Below are 18,870 nucleotides of genomic sequence, written 5' to 3' on the forward strand. Positions count from 1 at the left end.
TTATATTAGGACTATACACCATTTTGAATTGCACTCTATGGTTGTAGTCTTTATCACAGACACCTAATAATAATAATAATAATAATAATAATAATAATAATAATAATACACTCAATTTTTTCTAAACTTTGCTAGGCTTTTACCATGGTAGACTCTTTTGAACCAACACCCGAGTGACATGACTTAATAAAACTTGCAAGAACAAATATATTATTCTGAAGTGAAACCATGGGATCAAAATGTCATCTCTGAAATGTGTTTTGCTTAACCCTAAATTCCCAATACAATATACATGCTCATAAATAGGGTTTCTGTTCTGTGTTGTTTTCAGTGTTAATTTTTCATATAAATTTCTGTGCTTTTTAAAAGCTAAAATCAAAAGCCCTGCTTAAAAATGAAACACTTTTACTGAACCTGCCTTCTGAGCGTCTGAGTTCTCAATCACCAGGTTAAGAGTGCAGGTTAAAGGACAGCAATAGGACAGTCATTAAAATGTCCTCAGTAAAGTAAGACTGATCAATAATTTCAGAAAAATAAAGTTTTGTCTACTGGAATGTGTTGAGCAAGGTTATAGATTGCAATGGTAGGTGGCTAATGGCAGACTCTCCAGTAACAGAACAATATTCTTCAGAACAGAAACATTCTTTCATTTACTTTATTACTTGTTTGCTTCTAAAGGTCACAGAAACCTTCCAAAAGCTGTTATTTCTACTAGAGTTTTTTTTTCAGGATTCTCAGGATGAAGATGGATGAAGGAATGGTGATGTATTGCATAGTAGGCTACTGGAAGAGTCAGTCACAGTGTTGGTTCATTCCATCCTCCATACAGTATCTCAGTGTGACCCCTGCCACTCTGCAGCCACCATTTAATAGGGTTCTGAAGTTCAGACCACACATGTTGCAGTCATGCCACTGTGAGCCTCCAAAGACAGCCCTAATTCTGGGTTTCACATCACATTTGGACGTCTTGTACCCAAGACAGATAGTGAGGTTCTGTGGCCCAGGAAGCAGGGCAATGTTCCCAAGCAGAAATCTTCTACTTTCTTGTGATTAAATGAATGTGCATTTCAGTTCTGCAGAGGGACTTGATCTACACCTAGCATTCAAAATGAAATAAAATAATGAATAATGGTTTGGGAGCCTGTTAAAGATAAGGGTCCACTAGTTACTGAAACAACTGCAATTGATCTACATAACAAAGTTTATACTACTAATTACAAATGAACAAAAAATCAGGTGCATATCATTTTGCAAGAGGAAGGCATGTTACCAAATAGCACCCCCTATTGGAACAGTGGTGTAAATGTTCTCTTAGTGTATTTATTACTAGCTGCCTGCTGAACCATACAGTACAAGTTTAATTTTAGAAATAATGGGCTGGATTCTCAAAGCCTTTACTGATGACAAACCCCCTGGCAATTTAGAATGAAAAGGGGCATAACGCTTTGCTTGCCACTCTAAAAATAGCCAGAAAATGGACAACTATGGTAGCCTGAAAAGGGAAATAGTTAATTTCTATTTGTGCATGAATAAAAAGAGATACAAGTCATGAGAACGTTTAGTATTTTGTGTAACACCTCAGGCCACCCAGTGTCCTCCTATTAATACTAATACCAGCAATGACAACACAGTGGATTTGAAAAACATATTGCAGTCTGTGACCTGGTAGCATTAGCAGTGATTTACAACCACAAAAATAACAAAACAAACACACCGTACCACACCATACCTTCACCATCACTATTCCACACTCACCTGACCTTCACCATCACTGTTCCACACTCACCTGACCTTCACCATCGCTGTTCCACACTCACCGTACCTTCACCATCACTGTTCCACACTCACCTGACCTTCACCATCACTGTTCCACACTCACCTGACCTTCACCATTGCTGTTCCACACTCACCTGACCTTCACCATCACTGTTCCACACTCACCTGACCTTCACCATCGCTGTTCCACACTCACCATACCTTCACCATCACTGTTCCACACTCCCCTGACCTTCACCATCACTATTCCACACTCCCCTGACCTTCACCATCACTATTCCACACTCACCTGACCTTCACCATCACTGTTCCACACTCACCTGACCTTCACCATCGCTGTTCCACACTCACCATACCTTCACCATCGCTGTTCCACACTCACCATACCTTCACCATCACTGTTCCACACTCCCCTGACCTTCACCATCACTGTTCCACACTCCCCTGACCTTCACCATCACTATTCCACACTCACCTGACCTTCACCATCACTGTTCCACACTCACCTGACCTTCACCATCGCTGTTCCACACTCACCATACCTTCACCATCACTGTTCCACACTCACCTGACCTTCACCATCACTGTTCCACACTCACCTGACCTTCACCATCACTGTTCCACACTCACCATACCTTCACCATCACTGTTCCACACTCACCTGACCTTCACCATCACTGTTCCACACTCACCTGTGATCACCCTTTTTACACACCTGTGGCTTCCCACGAGTTTCCCACGTGTTTTTGCAGGAAGGAATTTAACTCCCTCCCTGCCACCCAATATTCCCCACAGACCCGTGCACCAGTAAGGCTTCCACACAGTCCTATACAGGAACACACTGGTACTGGTATGCATGGTACTGCAGTAGATGACCAGTGTATATTTGTTCATACTGTTATTATGATAACATTAGTATATTAAGGTATTAGAGTGTCACCACTCTATTACAATACAGAGTCTCATTCCTTTGCTGCATGCTTATCATTGTCCCTTAGCACAGAACCATTGCTGTATGGGAAGAATGCATGGTGTGGGCCTGCCTTATAAAGTTACATGAGTATGTCCCACAGGTATCAAGCAATTCATCCTAACATTGTTTTCTGAATTATAAATGTAGCTTGTCAATGGTTGTTTTGTGTTCCTTCATTGTGTTTGACATTGCAGATGTTCCTTGTGAGAAGTGCAGTTTAATGCCCAGCGCTACCATACAGTAATGGTCCCATTTTTGCAGCCATGGATGATGAGTTAATGTTAAGAGATAGTTGTTTACTTTATAGGAACACATGACATGAACACAATCATATGAAACTTCATAGATAATTAGATCTGAGTTACTGATTATAAATATTTGGCTCACCCATTTTGATGACGCCCTTCACAAAAACAATTGTTTGCAGCTGCTTAGCAGCAAAGAAAAGTCAAAAACTGCTTTAAACAAGTTATTGATTAACTTCTTGACAGCTGTGCCTATATTTTCCACTGTATGAAATTTTCAGGCAAGTGTATGACGTGTTTGATCAGGTCCCCAAAGTCAATGGCAATGGATAAAGGGTTAAAATAGATGAAAATTAGCACAGTAGCTATTACACAGCCTAGATATATTATTTACTAATTAACTGACAAACGAAGTTCATTTCACAAGAATGATCCACATCCTGATTAAATACAACCTTTAATAAAAAATAACTGAAGGCAGTTGCTTTCAACAAGTCCGAGCAGTTACCAATAGCTTCTCCATCTTATGGAGGAAAAACAGAAGAAGAAATTACATGTAATAGCTTAACAACTACTGCTATACCAAGGTAAAAACATAGCAAATGGTAGGAAGGAACATGTAGAATCAAATTAGTGCTGGCTCAAATTAGCTCCAGATTAGTGTAAGAAAACCTGGAATAATCCCTTGAAATACTGTATAAAGCAACAAATATATCTCACATGTTATCTTTTGTATGGTGCACAGGTACACTGTCATATTTAGGTCACTAGCTGTGTGTAAACTGAGAATGTGCCCCATGCTGGAATGGCAAGGCTGAACCATTTATAAAAGTGAAGAGTCTCTTAACTCGTAGCTGGTCTTAGAATTGTGCAGTTTAAGTAAAAAAAAAAAAATATATATATATATATATATATATATATATATATATATATATATATATATATATATATATATATATTAGCTCAAAGAGCCAGCTGCCCTACATAATTCGTTAATAACATATTGATACTATTTTCTTATTGGAATAGGACAAACCCTTACCTTCTTTGTCAGGTATCTTCTTAAGGCAATAACTATTGTTATTTTATTTGTCATTATTTATTTACAGTATCTCTAGTCCTCCCCTCACTGTAGCTCCACACTATTTTTAAAGTCTCAGGGGCAGTCTGGGTATACAAATGTTTTGCACATTCCTTTACACTATAAATGGTTTAGTATTTGGTATCTGTATGATAAAATATAATTTAACTCTGTGCGGAAATATGTTATACAAGTTTAACATCTGCACAGTAATTTAGCAGTTTTACCATGTTTTCCAATACTTTTTCTGCAGTTATTTGTATTCGATTTTTTTTTTTAGGAAATCATCAATGTACAGGTTTATGCTTCTCAAGTCCAATAAGCTTTTGTATTACTAGGGCTGTGTAAAAAAACAGTAAAATGCAAAACTAGTGTGCTGTGAAGCGCACAGCGGACTACGGGTGGGTTCTGATCACGTGGACAGAAGCAGAGGTGGCTAAACTTTGAAAAAGTTTCTGCTCGGAGGGGACCCGTCATCATTCAGTGATTTCTCACTGGAGGCATCTTGCATGGTTTGAAATCTCCCTCTCTCTCCCTCTCTCCCCCTCTCTCTCTCTCTCTCTCTCTCTCTCTCTCTCTCTCTCTCTCTATCTCTCTCTCTCTCTCTCGCTGTTCTCCTGTCTTACAGCTCCTGTTCTTGTGATTAAAAAGTGAAGAATATAAGGAAATGAATCTTGGAAAAGGTGGGAAGACAGGATTTCCTTAAGGTTTAAAAACCTCAGGATTTGTTCTCGCGGCTCAGTCGCTCAGCAAGTGCGCTTCGCAGTTGGTTTTTCACTAATGCAAAAGTAGGGGCTTTTCGCCCTTTCCACCTGCCAGTTTACCTCTCGGAGTGAAGGAGAGCCGCTGCCCCGTTGCAACGTTTTGTGACTGTGAACAGGTAAGCACAGTGAGTGTTTCTAGCACCACAAACAAATTGACTAGACTGTATACAAACTGTATACAGACGGCGGATCGGTGAGAGGAATGTGCTGTACATAATTGTTCATAGACAGAGAGCTACTTTTCATGATGCTTCACTAATCGAGATTTCATAATGCGCAGTGGTTTTGATAAAGTAAAGTTTTAATGTTTTATATAATAGTTGATACACACAAATTGCAAACTAATCATAACGCACTACTTGTAGAATGCATTATTAAATGCAATATTATTTTCTTATTCAACAAACAGGTTATCGTAAAATTAAACTCCGTATGAATACGTGCTGTTCAAGTTTAAAATTAACGTTTTTGATTATTCTTAGCGGTATGAGAAACAAACCCGTATTTCAAGTGTACATTAGCATTAGAGAATAAGCAACGGTGGATTAGCGGATTTTCTTCCCCCGACCGATTATACTGTGAGGATACTGTGAGCGCACAGTAAATCGTTAAATTTGTTCATATCGGTATACTGTAAAATAGGAAATGTGTCATCGCAATTCAATGATTGCTCTGCAACTAAGAAAACCCTCATAGTGTGATGGTCAATAAGAAAACCCTCATAGTGTGATGGTCAATAAGAAAACCCTCATACTGTGATGGTCAATAAGAAAACCCTCATACTGTGATGGTCAATAAGAAAACCCTCATACTGTGATGGTCAATAAGAAAACCCTCATACTCTAATGGTCAATTCCTGTTTACAATATTTGTTTCACAATGTCCTCTTGTAAGTGACTGCATATAATGCACTGTTCACAGCCTACCTCTGTAAAGTGCTTTGTGATGTTGGTCCACTATGAAAGGCGCTATACAAAAATAAAGCTATATTATTATTATATGCAAATGGAATTATATGAACTGACAGTATTTGCAATGTAATTATTTACAAGCCCCATATTACTAGTCTATTGAATTTTAAACGGTGAGTTTTACTGTTGAATCTTTTTAATTGAAATAATTTGTCAATGTTTAACGGTTTTTAGTTTCTGTTGATTTTTTTTTTTTTTCATTAGAGTTCTCAAGTTCCCCCTTCTAAAATTGCCTTAACATTTATTGGTGTTCATTAGCTTGGTGGTCAACTCCATGGTATTCAGTTACCCACATCAAGTTTAATTCCCAGTGACTCAAATGTCATGCATATAAATACTATATGTGAGCAGACACAGAATGCTGTAATTGTATATTACATTAGCAATGCATGAGGGCTGATTCTGAGTCTTAACTGGGATGCTAGCTTGCTTGTTTAATACTGGTCTATAATTACAATACCAACACGTACAGTAAATCTTTGATGCAGAGGCTTTAGCCCAGCTGCACCCAGCTCCACACCCCTGAACTCTGTGAAATGTCTCCCGGATGTAGCAACATATGAGCCGCCAGGATGGAGTGATCCACATGGTGAATCTGCAAGGGGTTTTATTAGCGGAGAGGTGACCATTTCCTTTAGGGGAGTTGAGGACGGAAATTTGTGAAGTCTTGGAATCAAATGCACCTGCCAACTGAGCTCCATCTATCAGCTAGCAGTCAAAGTAGGTCAGATATTCATTGTGGTCGAAACTAACTTGGAAAAGTAAGATACCTCGATTGTTAGATGTGTTAGGTTTAACTCTGTTGAAAAAAAGATTTAAAAAACTTTAAAGTGAATAGGTCCCAAAGTGTGTGAAGTAATGTACAGTATTAATAGTGCCCAGTAGCACATTATTCTAACAGTTACATACACAGAAGTTCAATTGGGTTGGTTTTGTTTTGTAAACCTATCCAACTGGTAACAACTCCCCAAATTATAGGTTGAAAACTAAGGCTCATGTTAAGAGCTGCCCTTTACACTTCACCCAGGGAAACACATTTACACTGTCTGATTTGGGAAACATGTGTAGGGGCAGTGTGGAGGTGTTTATTAGTTTATGAATAATTGAGATTAAGACTAAAACAAGAGCTTTTGGCAACCTTTAATCACTTTGCTATATTTATTGTTCACTAAGGCATTTGGAAACAGCCCTTAGACAGAAAAGTGATGCTGTTGCCACTACTCAACAGGGTGTCACTTTATTTATTGACTATTTCTATTAGAGTAGGATGCACATCAGTGGTCACCCATAGCAAGTTGGGCCAGCTCTTGTAGTTTTAACAGCCTGGATATGCCAGGAATGAAGTCTACAAGATGTTAACAGTCTCCTATTACATCAGAGTTCATTAATCTTTCAAAGCCTCAAACAGAGTGTGTGCCCAGTGACATCATTCAAGTACAAACCATAGGCCAAAGGAACTTGAGTCTAAATATCATAATTAACTGATCTGGAAGCAAACCTCTCTAAATATCATAGCTGTTCATTGATCTGGAGGCACACCTCTCTAAATATCATAGCAGTTAATTGATCTGGAAGCAAACCTCTCTAAATAGCATAGCACTTAACCAATCTGGAAGCAAACCTCTCTTAATATCATAGCAGTTCATTGATCCGAATGCACACCTCACTTTGCCTGCCCAGTTCCTGGTCAATCCAGTTAGGACCCTATGTGATAAACCTGACCAGATCCCAGCCTATATAGGGCATAGACCTGAAGTGGACATGCACAATGAAAGAGAGAGGTCCACTGTTGCACTCCACCATTGCATTGGTCCATGGTAATATGGTGGCATCACAGACACAGATATGAAACTTGCCTGTGCAAATGAATTATTTTCACAGAGTATTTCTTGGTCTTTGCTTTTTAAATGAATTACTTCTAATTAATGTTTCTTCAGATGTGTTCTGTGTTGCCTCAGATTCATTGTTAAAATAATAGATTTATTAGAGGGATCCTACAGGGAGAGTTGCGTTGACCTGGCGCCCTTGCAAGATTGGTTAGGGGGAAATATGAACAATTTCAAATAAAAATTAAAACTCAGCAGTTACAATGGATTATCTGTATATACTTGTGAACAGAATGGCTTTGTAGAGGTGACGTCAGACCAGAAATAGACTCCAACCACTGATGAATGGAGGTGAGTCTTATTGTAAATAATAACAAACAAAAAGGTTTAAACAAAACACACAAAACAGGACATGGCACTTGAGGCCAAAATAAAAAGCTAAACAAAACGGACAACACTAAACAAGACAGTAAACGAACAGACAAACAAGTACCGTGCTGGCACTTCCAGCACGCTGTAACAATTGTTCTCAAAACCCCCAAAAAAACTCCTTCTCTCTCCCGTTCTTCACTCATGAACACACAACCCCGAGTGAGAGAAAACATGCAGCTTTTATGCAGCTATACCGAGACTCGATTGCTAATCAGTCATTCAACTGGAGTCTCGGTACAACTGCACGTGAATTAATAAAAGTACAATTCCCCTTGCTCACATATTATTTTACTTGCACGTGAAGTGCTGTGCAATCCTTGTGCCTAAATACAAAATATACATTTTAAACACTTGTGCTCGCAACCCATATTTATAGCCTGTGTATTTTATACATAAACACCAACATAAAACACTTAATAAACATAAAGGGGTTGGACACTCTGCCACAATACTGCTCATGATAGACACTACAGCACTGTGTTAAGAGGGCTCAAGATGTCATGCATTGTGTTTGAATCAATGGTATATAAAGGGTTAACTGGAGTAGCTAAGCTAGTTATGAATCAGGTTCAGTTAATTCAATGTCTTGAAAACGGTGGGGCAGATAAAGATGTAAAAACTCCTAATGGCCTAATGGACGCTGTGTTTTCAGACTCCTGGATGAGCCTTTTTAAATCTGACGGGGACACAGACTAGTTTGTGAAAGTGGGATGGGCTGTGTTACAGAGAGGGTATAGTACTGAGGAGGCTGTTATATTGTAGAGAAGGTTCCAGGCTTTCAGAATTTGTTGCATACAGTTGTCCTTCCTGACCTTTTTACCTGCTTTATTTCAGGTTTCATTTTTCAAATTGATTTATTCACATCCCCTTGAACTGAAACACCTTTCTGTTGAAGAGAACTGAAAGAGCACATTCAGATAAATGTTAATATATATATATATATATTATATATATATATACTATATATATAAAAGGTCTCGTGCTTATAATTTTTACAAAAGGAATATTTTACAAAATATACAAGTACAAGCATGATAAAGGGAAATTTTCGTTTAAAAAAAACAAAACATTTCTAATCTTTCATCCTAGTGCTTGTCATCAGTATCTTAGTGTGTGCAGATTTGTCTTCAGTTAGTATGTCAGAGTGTGCAGATTTGTCTTCAGTTAGTATCTCAGAGTGTGCAGATTTGTCGTCAGTATCGCAGTGTGTGCAGCACCAACTTTAGTTACCAAAACCCCTGTATGGTGTGTTGCAATAGTGTGCTGTTGAAATGAGCCATAAAAAATGCAGGGCCTTTGAACGTGTCTGATCATATGAAAACAGTTCAACAAGAGAATAGTAATTGACTGCAATGACCTGTGCAAAGTGCCTTTCTAAGTAGATGTCACCAAAGGGGACAGTGCCTCTTTGGTATTGCAATGCATGGTCAGACAGATACTTAACATTACTGTTAATAATTACTGTACAGCACAGCATGGGGCAATAGAAAACCCAAGCCACCTTGCAGAATGTTTACTGCAGTTGGAAAGATTGATTTAATAAAATGCACATGCCAAAACACATTTATAAAACCAACTTTATTGAAGGAAGCCTTTATTGACATAAAAATATGAGTTTGATGTAACAAGAGAGTCATATAAAGATACACCATGGTATATTTGTAATTGTGCAGCTTTATACCATGCATTTCCAAACTTGCTTATGAGTTTGAAATGGCAGCATTGTGTTAACCGGTTTACAAAATAGCAATGTCTGTTTGCTCAAGCAGTTATAAAGATTTCGAATCAGCAATGACCTGTAACACACCCACTATGGCTTGAACTATTGCAGTAATACATGATAACCTTTAGGGCGTGTGAAGCTTAAGAACATCATAATGTCAGTCTTTAAGGACACGAGGACCTGAGAAACTCTCCCACAAGGTATCTTATCTAACTGTTCCTTCCACTTTACTTAATTAATCATTCTCGCCTGCCCTCAACTTCACAGGCTACATCCCAGGCACAGCAGGAGTAGGTTTCTAGTGTGCAACACAAAGGAGGTCATGTGACTTACATGTGCTTGCAGAGTGAGCCACACCAGGTCTAAGCAAGGTTAGTCAGTCATTGCTTTCATGGAATACATCCAGTGAATACCTGGCTGCATCTGGGTTTGCAGAGAAAACCTTCCCCTCTGGGCTACAGTTACACTATCAATGGCCCAGGTGCCGTCTTTTACAATGGAACAAAGCAGGTTCCTCTCTAGTACATCAACAAGATTCCTTAGCAATATTCAGTAGAAAGGAAAGTTTATAGTTTGAGTCCGGCTAATCAGTGAAGGCAAACTAACGACTGGGTTTTTATGGATGAGTGCAGTAGTTTTACTTAAAGATGCCTGCCCTGCTTAATTTAGCCTGTAAAAGGTTGCATGACAGCATGATGAATACTAGGTTTGTAGGGTCAATTACAATAGCTTAAGGACACAAGAAGGATCAGATTCTGACTTGTTTTCAGTGAGACGTGTTCTGTAATGTATAGATCACCGTGAACAGGTTGGATGGAGAATGATCATATTGCCACATGTTTGGACCTCTTTGTTTGCAAGTTTTGTACGCTTTAGCCTCATTCTGAGGCTGACCTTGGGATCCGAGCTTCCCCTTGTAGTGTAACAAGGTACTCATTATAACAAGGTTAACCTTTAGACTGCAAGGAATTCCTGGAGTATTTGTTTTAATTAAAGGCTTTGTTCACAGAGACATGCAGGTTTTCATGTGTGATGGAATGCCCATTTATGAACACTTCTATATAAACTTGAGAACAATTCACAATCATAGAAAGGCTGCCACGTTTCCACTGGCTGACGTTTCATATTTATGACAAAAAGAAGGAAATGGAAAACAAGAGATCATCTCAATGGAAAAATGTATAGAAAACTTCTAAACATTTCTTCTATCCGACTAGATGAAGTCTCCTAAATCTCACCTAGCATTTGGCCCTTGTGCAAGAGTTGGAGACCCCAGCTCCCTGGTCTCAGCAGTATAATCGCCAGTGCAGTCAGCCACACTGCCAGCAGAATAGCTGGTGCAGTCAACCACACTGCCAGCAGAATAGCTAGTGCATTCAGCCACACAGCTACAGCACAGGGGAAGCATGTGAAAGCACTGGCAGTGTGAAATAGCAGCTTTCTCTGATATAAGAACAGTGGCTATGGGCCCTGTTTAACAACAATTAAATTAACAGTCTAGTTGAAACAGTTTTGTGAATAATCAAAACAGTCTTTAAAAATGTAATAACATGAGTTCAAACTCTGTGAACATTGCTGTGCGTCATGAAATGGACTGCAGACAAGCTCAAGCTTTGAAAATGAGTTCAGACCAAGACTGCTTGATACAATAGCTCTAGGCAGTGTCTCACCATGTGGACCGCTTCCCTCGAAAGACAAATTTGTGGCTAACGAGCAGCATAGAACACAGCTGGACACTTGGCAGATCCATGTTGTTGTATCTGGGCTGCTTTACACAAGACAAGGTGTGGTTGTGTGGTTGTAGCATGCAAGTTCCTGTCTGCTAAGGTTTGAGGTTTGGGTAGATATGCATGTGAACTCAATATCAGACTTTTTTTGTTAAGCAAGCAATGCAGGTGTTCAGATAAGTATTGGAAGATATCTTTTTGTTAAGTGCCTGGGCGTGTGTTGCTTGTAATACACTGTACAGTAAACTAGGTCCCTTTAACCAGCTCCTTATAAAAATAACGCACAATTAAGATAATTTCCTGTCTGCTCTTCAAGTATTTAAATGGGCTGCATCTATTCAGCCCATTTAAGCTTTCCATTAAGCTCTATATAGTTGGCAGCATGGGGGGAATTTTTAGGTCATATTTTGTGAGTAAATGATACTTTCTGACCATTTTTAAATGTTTTATTTATACAGCGCAGCTGTATTGTTTAGCATATTTTTCCAAACTTGTTTTACAGCCTGGGTGGGGTTAAAATGCCCCATCCAGATAAAATCATGAGAATGCGTGGTCAACAGCGAGTGAGACAAACTAGCTGTTGCCCACACGTATGAGAAACCCTGTGCCGAATGTGACAGAGGGATAAACTAGGTAACTGATAGCCAGTTAATCCCTCTGCCACAACATAAAAACAAGCAGCTTTGGCTGAATGGGGTTAGTGTGTTCAGAGGCAGAACAAGAGACAAAAAGAATACATCTAGAAAGCAATTGCTACCTGTGCTGGTTTTACACCAGCACGATACTTGTTCTGTTCCATGACTGTTGTTTGCCTATTTTGGCCATCATGCCGTGTTGTTTGTTCAGTGTTTTGCTTAAATCTATTATTTATAATAAACTGCGCATCAGCCCTTCGTTCACATCTCAGTGCTGTGTGCGTGCGTGCGTGCGTGCGTGCATGCTTGTGTGTGCCTCCTACCTGGTCTGAAATCACTCGCAAGCCATCTTGCCAAAATTGGGTTTTGCAGCTAACGCCTATTTTAAACAAACTGATTGAATCTTTGTTTTCTCTGAAGATAGAAATATATAAATTAGGGAGTGTTTCATTAAAGGCATCAGCCAGAATTCTACAAAGAATAAATAAGCTTACTGATGCCACCTGCTGGAATAGTAAGTGATTTTGGGAAATATTCTGTATTGTGTTAAGCTTCCAGGAGCTTCTCACATAAGTGAGAAATGTTTGTTTGTGTTTTTTTTTTTACATCTTGACCTATTAAACATTCTCTTGCCTTGGTATTACACAGTATTGGGAGTTAAGTTTTTTTTTTTCACAACCTGTTCTGGGCTAAGAGAAACCAAGTTGCCATTATATATTATATTATATTGTTTGTTTGTTTTTTTTTTTTCAACAAATTTAAAAGGCACATTACAACTTATATGCCAATGTTAACTTAAATATTTTTCCGGTCTGCTATGAAGCTCTACTATCAGCCACTTTTTTGTCTACCTGCACACCTAAATACCAATTTGTAAAGAAAAATTATCTATACAAATGAATCCAAAAGGATTGAAAATCCTAACTGAACCACAAACGTGTGGTGTGACCCCTGGGATGTGGGTTAACTCCCTCGTAGGTTCATCACACAGTAAAACTGTCCGAAAGCAGGGCTTTATACCAGCTAGCACACTGGCACGATAACATGTTAGTTGCATTATACATCTTTTTCTATTCAATCTTCCGCCAGGCCCTGTAACTAAAATGTACTCTTTCAACAGGTTATCTCCCAGCATGGACTCTTTGCCGACTCTTCTCATCCTCCTGTGTGCCGTGAGAGGCGCTTTGCTCTATCATCCCATCTGGAAACCCATGTGGCCAGTGTCTAAAGTGCCACTGGTATTGCCTCAGCTGACCGAAGATTTAGATGCCCCAGAGTTCACTGCCGAGGCCAAGCTTGAAGTAACATCTCCATGCGGCCCTGAATGTCACAAGAGAGCATCAATGCCCAGCTACGAGGAGCTGAAGGAGCTCCTCTCTTATGAGACTCTGTACTTCAACGGGAGCTTGACCCAGACCAACGTTGGCATCTACGGCCTGAACATGGCAGAGCTGGCTAGGACCCAGGGAACCAAAGGGAGGTCAAGGGCTAAGAGGCAAATATACGGCTATGACAGCAGATTTAGCATTTTTGGAAAGGACTTCTTGTTAAACTACCCGTTCTCCACCTCTGTTAAGGTCTCGACAGGTTGCACAGGGACTCTGGTGGCAGACAGGCATGTCCTGACAGCTGCCCACTGCATTCACGATGGGAAGAGCTATGTCAAGGGGGCCAAGAAGCTGAAGGTGGGCTTCCTGAAGCCAAAGCAGAAAGAGGAAAGCAGCAACCAGACAAGGTCCCACCTCCCTGAGAAGATGAAGTTCCAGTGGATTCGGGTGAAGCGCACCCACGTCCCCAAGGGGTGGATCAAGGGAAATGCCAACGACATCGGCATGGATTACGACTATGCCTTGCTTGAGCTCAAAAAGCCCCACAAGCGACGCTACATGAAGATCGGAGTGAGTCCAATGGCTAAACAGCTGCCCGCAGGGAGGATCCATTTCTCAGGCTACGATAATGACCGCCGGGGGAATCTGGTCTACCGTTTTTGTGAGGTACGGGAAGAAACCTACAACCTCCTGTATCAACAATGCGATGCCCAGCCCGGGGCAAGCGGCTCCGGTGTCTATGTGCGCATGTGGAAGAGGGAGCACCGACGCTGGGAGCGCAGAATTATTGGCATCTTCTCAGGGCACCAGTGGGTGGAGCGTGACGGCATGCCGCAGGATTTCAACGTGGCAGTTCGCATCACCCCCCTGAAATACGCACAGATCTGTTACTGGATAAAGGGCAATTACGCGGACTGCCGGGATGGATAAAATTACGTACATAATTGAAACAAATACATAAATACAGCTATGGCCAAATGTTTTGCATTACCTAGAATTTTAGGATTGAGACATAATTAAAATTACATATATATAAACAAACATAATTTAGATATTTTATTTAACATCATGTAATCAAAGAAACTACAAAATGGTATCGCAAAAAAACTACCAAAAACCGTAATAGTAGTACAGCATTTCATGTTACATTTTTCAATTGTCAGTTTTCATGAAGTATATACGGAAACTACAAAGTGGTATGTAATTCAATATGTTAACGTTATATTTTTCAGCAGGTTTCATTCAACTTCTAGTTAATTCTATAGGGTGATGAAAAACATTTGGCCATAGCTGTACAGACGTAAACACTAAAACAAAATAGCACTTTTAAAAATAAAAAACTAAAAGAAAAGGAAGGTATACTTCCCTAAAAAATACCTGAACCCCTCCATTCCAGAACTCTGCTTCAGATTGTATTACAGTTATATATTATAGGCAGACAGCAAACAAAGCAAAGGGGCTGTGGTTGGCTTGTAGGTGTCCTTTTCTGTTTCTAAAATGCCAAGTTAAAGCAACTTATCACACTTCCAAGCAGCCATTCAACAGAATGTTTAGACAGTTCCCATGGTGTTTGAGTGGCACAATAACAGGACATGGACATCCGAGATCTGGAAAGGACAGTTTTGTTTCCCTTTGGCCATTTGCTTGATCACCTTGTTTTTCAAGTTTAGGGTGCTATATAGTGGCTTTTTAAGAATGTTATGCATAAATTAATCTGAAAAGGATAAGGCCTTATATACAGTACACAGACACACGTTTACATGAATTCCTGTCGCTTATTTTAAATGACAGTATTTCTGTACCCTCCAGTCATGTATCATGACTTTAATTAAGTTTCAGACAGTTCTCATTAGAGTGATCCTTTTTCTAGCAACAAGAACGTGTGTCATTTTTAGTGTCTCCTAATGTACAAATGACAAAATATTGCTAATAGTTAAAAGTAGCAGTTTTTTAATCATCTTATTTTTAGTTCTGTTTGGTCTGATGAGATGCAGTAGGTAATCCAGTAATACAAAAGTTGTTTTTTTAAAATGAGCCACGATGTAATGGAGATTTGAGGATACTGTTTGTCGGCTTCGTAAAAAACATTAACATGCTATATATGAAACAAAAAAAAAAAAAAAAAATTGAATCAACTATGATTTGTACATAAGTAGTTGCAAAATGTTTAAACAAAGATTTGAATAGAAGCTTGTTTTAATTTAGTTTTGAATAAAAGTGCAGTTTATAGAATTATTTCACTGCCTAGTGTAGACACGATAAAAGCTCAATGAAAGGGGTTAGGAGAACCAACTGTGGCTGCACCTCCAGCAGTCTGAGAAATTGCGTATCCAGAAATTCAGACTGATTTGTGGCTTTGTCTTGTTGGAATGTCTGTCTTGCTTTGCCTGTCGCTACATTCACACAAAAACAACCACCAGTTCCTTTTGGATGATTCCATTCTCTCATGTGCTACCCTCATGGCTTCTGACTGGTGGAATTCCATGCCGCAAAACATTACATTTCTTCATACTGCATTCCACTCCACAAGGATTGGTGCAAAGAAGTAACACACACTACCTGTAGTCAGCAAGTTTGAGGACTAGTTTACTAACCACCTTTCGGAAGTGCAGAGGGACCTTTCCTGTGCTGTTTCTACATAATACTTTGATAGAGAAAGACAGTGAGAGAGACAGGGAAATTTGGATTGTAACAGACAGTCAACAAGATCACTTGAGTTTTGCTGGATCACTAAACTTCTTTATATATAATGTAAACGATCCTCGCACTCACGGAGTTCGTTGCCCCTTTAAGATAGACCCAGGACACAAAAATTGATTTTTTACGGCGCTGACGCGCACTTTTTAATAAACACAGAAATGAAAACAAAACAAACGCCTAGCTCCCTCTTGGAGCTCTGACTAAACATAGACTGGTTCCTCACTAAACCACAGGACGGCTAAGCCGTTTACCTGACAAACACCAAAACGGGCTTCTCTCAGCACTCTCTTCAATACGACTGGACACACACGCAGTCGGGCTCTTCACTCAGCCGCCCCGATCAGTCTGGCTACCTCCCCAAATACCCTGCACCTGTCTCTAATTTATAATTACGATCAGGTGCCGAGGATTAACTAAATCATTAAAACAATTACAATTAAACCCCATAACACCCAAATGTGCATTCTCACAAGGTTTTTAGCAGGGAAGGATTTTAACCCCCTCCCTGGTACCTTACAATATATATATATATATATATATATATATATATATATATATATATATATACACACACACACACACACACACACACACACACACAGTGCCTATAGAAAGTTTACACCCCCTTGTACTTTTTTCACATTTTGTTGTGTCAGTGCCTCAGTTTCATGCATTTAAATGAGGATTTTTTTCCACTTATCTACACACCATATTCCACACTGTTAAGGGAAAAAAAAAATTATTGAGAAAAAGATTATATATTAAAAATACAAAACTGAAAGATCATAATTGGATAAGTCTCCAATCCCGAGTTAATACTTGGTGGAAGCACGTGGTTGCAATAGGTCTCTACCAACTTTGCACACCTAGATTTGGCAATATTTTACCATTCTTCTTTACAAAACTGTTCAAGCTCATTAGGTTCCTCGAGGTGCGTTGATGGACAGCAATCTTCAAGTAATGCCACAAATTTTGGATTGGATTTAGGTTGGGGCTCTGACTGGGCCACTAAAGGACATTTACCTTTTTGTTCCTTTGCCACTCCAGAGTAGCTTTGGCTGTGTGCTTTGGGTCGTTGTCATGCTGAAAAGCGAACTTCTGTCCCAGTTTCAGCTTTCTTGCAGAGGTCAGCAGGTTTTCCTCAAGGACTTTACTTTGCTCCATTTATTTTCCCTTCTATCCTGACAAGTGCCCCAGTCCCTGCCGATGAGAAACATCCCCATAACATAATGCTGCCACCACCATGCTTCACAGTAGGTTTGCGCCAAACATAACTTTGCATTTAGGCCAAAAAGTTGCATTTTAGTTTCATCAGACCACAAAACTTTTTGCCACATGGCTACAGAATCTCCTGAGTGTTTTTCTGCATACTTCAAACGGGATTCAGGGTGGGTTTTCTTGAGTAAAATACAGGCCTGATTTGTGGAGTGCTTGGGATATTGTTGTCACATGCACACTTTGCCCAGTCTTGGCCATAAAAGCTTGTAGCTCTTGCAAAGTTGCCATTGCCCTCTTGGTAGCCTCTCTGATCAGTCTCCTTGCTCGGTCATCCAGTTTGGAGAAATGGCCTGATCTAGGTGGTGCCATACACCTTCCACTTCTTAATAATCGTCTTGACCGTGTTCCATGGGATTTTCAAGGCATTTGATATTTTTTTATACCCATCCCCTGATCTGTGCCTTTCAACAACTTTGTCCAAGAGTTCTTTTGAAAGCTCTTCGGTGCGCATGGTTGGGTCTTTGCTTTGAAATGCATTACCCAGCAGAGGGAACCTACAGGAACTGCTGAATTTATCCTGAAATCATGTGAATCACTACAATTTAACACCAGTGGCGGCCACTTAACTTGGTGTGTGATTTTGAAGGCGATTCGTTACACCTGAGTTAATTTAGGATTGCTGTTACAAGGGGGTGGACACTTATCCAACCAAGCTATTTCAGTTTTTATTTTTAATTCATTTTCTGCAAATTTCTAGAATATTTTTTTCACTTGGAAGTTGTGGGGTAGGATGTGGAGATAAATGAAAAAAGGCTATAAGGCAAGAAATGGTGAAAGTTTTGAAAGGGGGTGTAGACTTTCTATAGGCACTGTGTGTGTGTGTGTGTGTGTGTCTATATATATAGGGGTTAAAATTCAATACTGGTCCTACTGCCCTTAGGGTAAGAACTGTACCGATTCTAATAGATTTTTATTATTATTATTATTATTATTATTATTATAAATCAATGCGATCTGATCAATTGATGTGTTTTTCTTTACATTTCTCTGATTACTCTGGTTAAGAAGCAACAGGAAATAAATCTCATTATCTGTAAAGACAGCGGGCACAAACTTCAATACGCATTTATTCTTTTGTGTTTGTAAACTTCAGGTTGACAGAATTTCACAGAATAAAAACATGTTGTCAAGGAAGGTCCCTTAAATACCAAAGAGACATAAATAGATCAGGCAAACTATATGGCAGTGTATGTGTGGTTGGTTTAAATTAATCTTGAGTTTATGGAAAAACAGAGATGTCAGCAGACAGCTAAGTGCATACCCCACACCTCAACGCCTCCACATAAATGCTTCCATACACGTCATTCTTTTCCACAAACTGCCAATGGATTCCCTGTTATTAAATGAATCTCATTGCTTTGAAAAACAGTCGGCAATTAGAAATTTCTACTACAGTACTGTTCCTAGTATA

At 39.4% G+C, this 18,870-nt stretch overlaps 1 protein-coding gene across 1 annotated transcript; it reads left to right on the forward strand.

Moving 5' to 3' along the window:
- The first annotated feature begins 4,549 nt into the window (after positions 1-4,549).
- LOC121320855 (serine protease 23-like) lies at positions 4,550-14,494 on the forward strand. The gene is made up of 2 exons (XM_041259570.1): positions 4,550-4,955; positions 13,274-14,494. The coding sequence occupies exon 2, from the start codon at positions 13,287-13,289 to the stop codon at positions 14,409-14,411; it is 1,125 nt and encodes a 374-aa protein (XP_041115504.1). The 5' UTR covers positions 4,550-4,955; positions 13,274-13,286; the 3' UTR covers positions 14,412-14,494.
- The last annotated feature ends 4,376 nt before the right edge of the window (positions 14,495-18,870 follow it).

Source organism: Polyodon spathula, chromosome 9 (genome assembly GCF_017654505.1).
Source record: "Polyodon spathula isolate WHYD16114869_AA chromosome 9, ASM1765450v1, whole genome shotgun sequence".
NCBI lineage: Eukaryota > Metazoa > Chordata > Actinopteri > Acipenseriformes > Polyodontidae > Polyodon > Polyodon spathula.

Excerpts from the sequence above, each read along its gene's own strand:
- LOC121320855 (XM_041259570.1), top strand. The coding sequence starts at position 13,287 with ATGGACTCTTTGCCGACTCTTCTCATCCTCCTGTGTGCCGTGAGAGGC.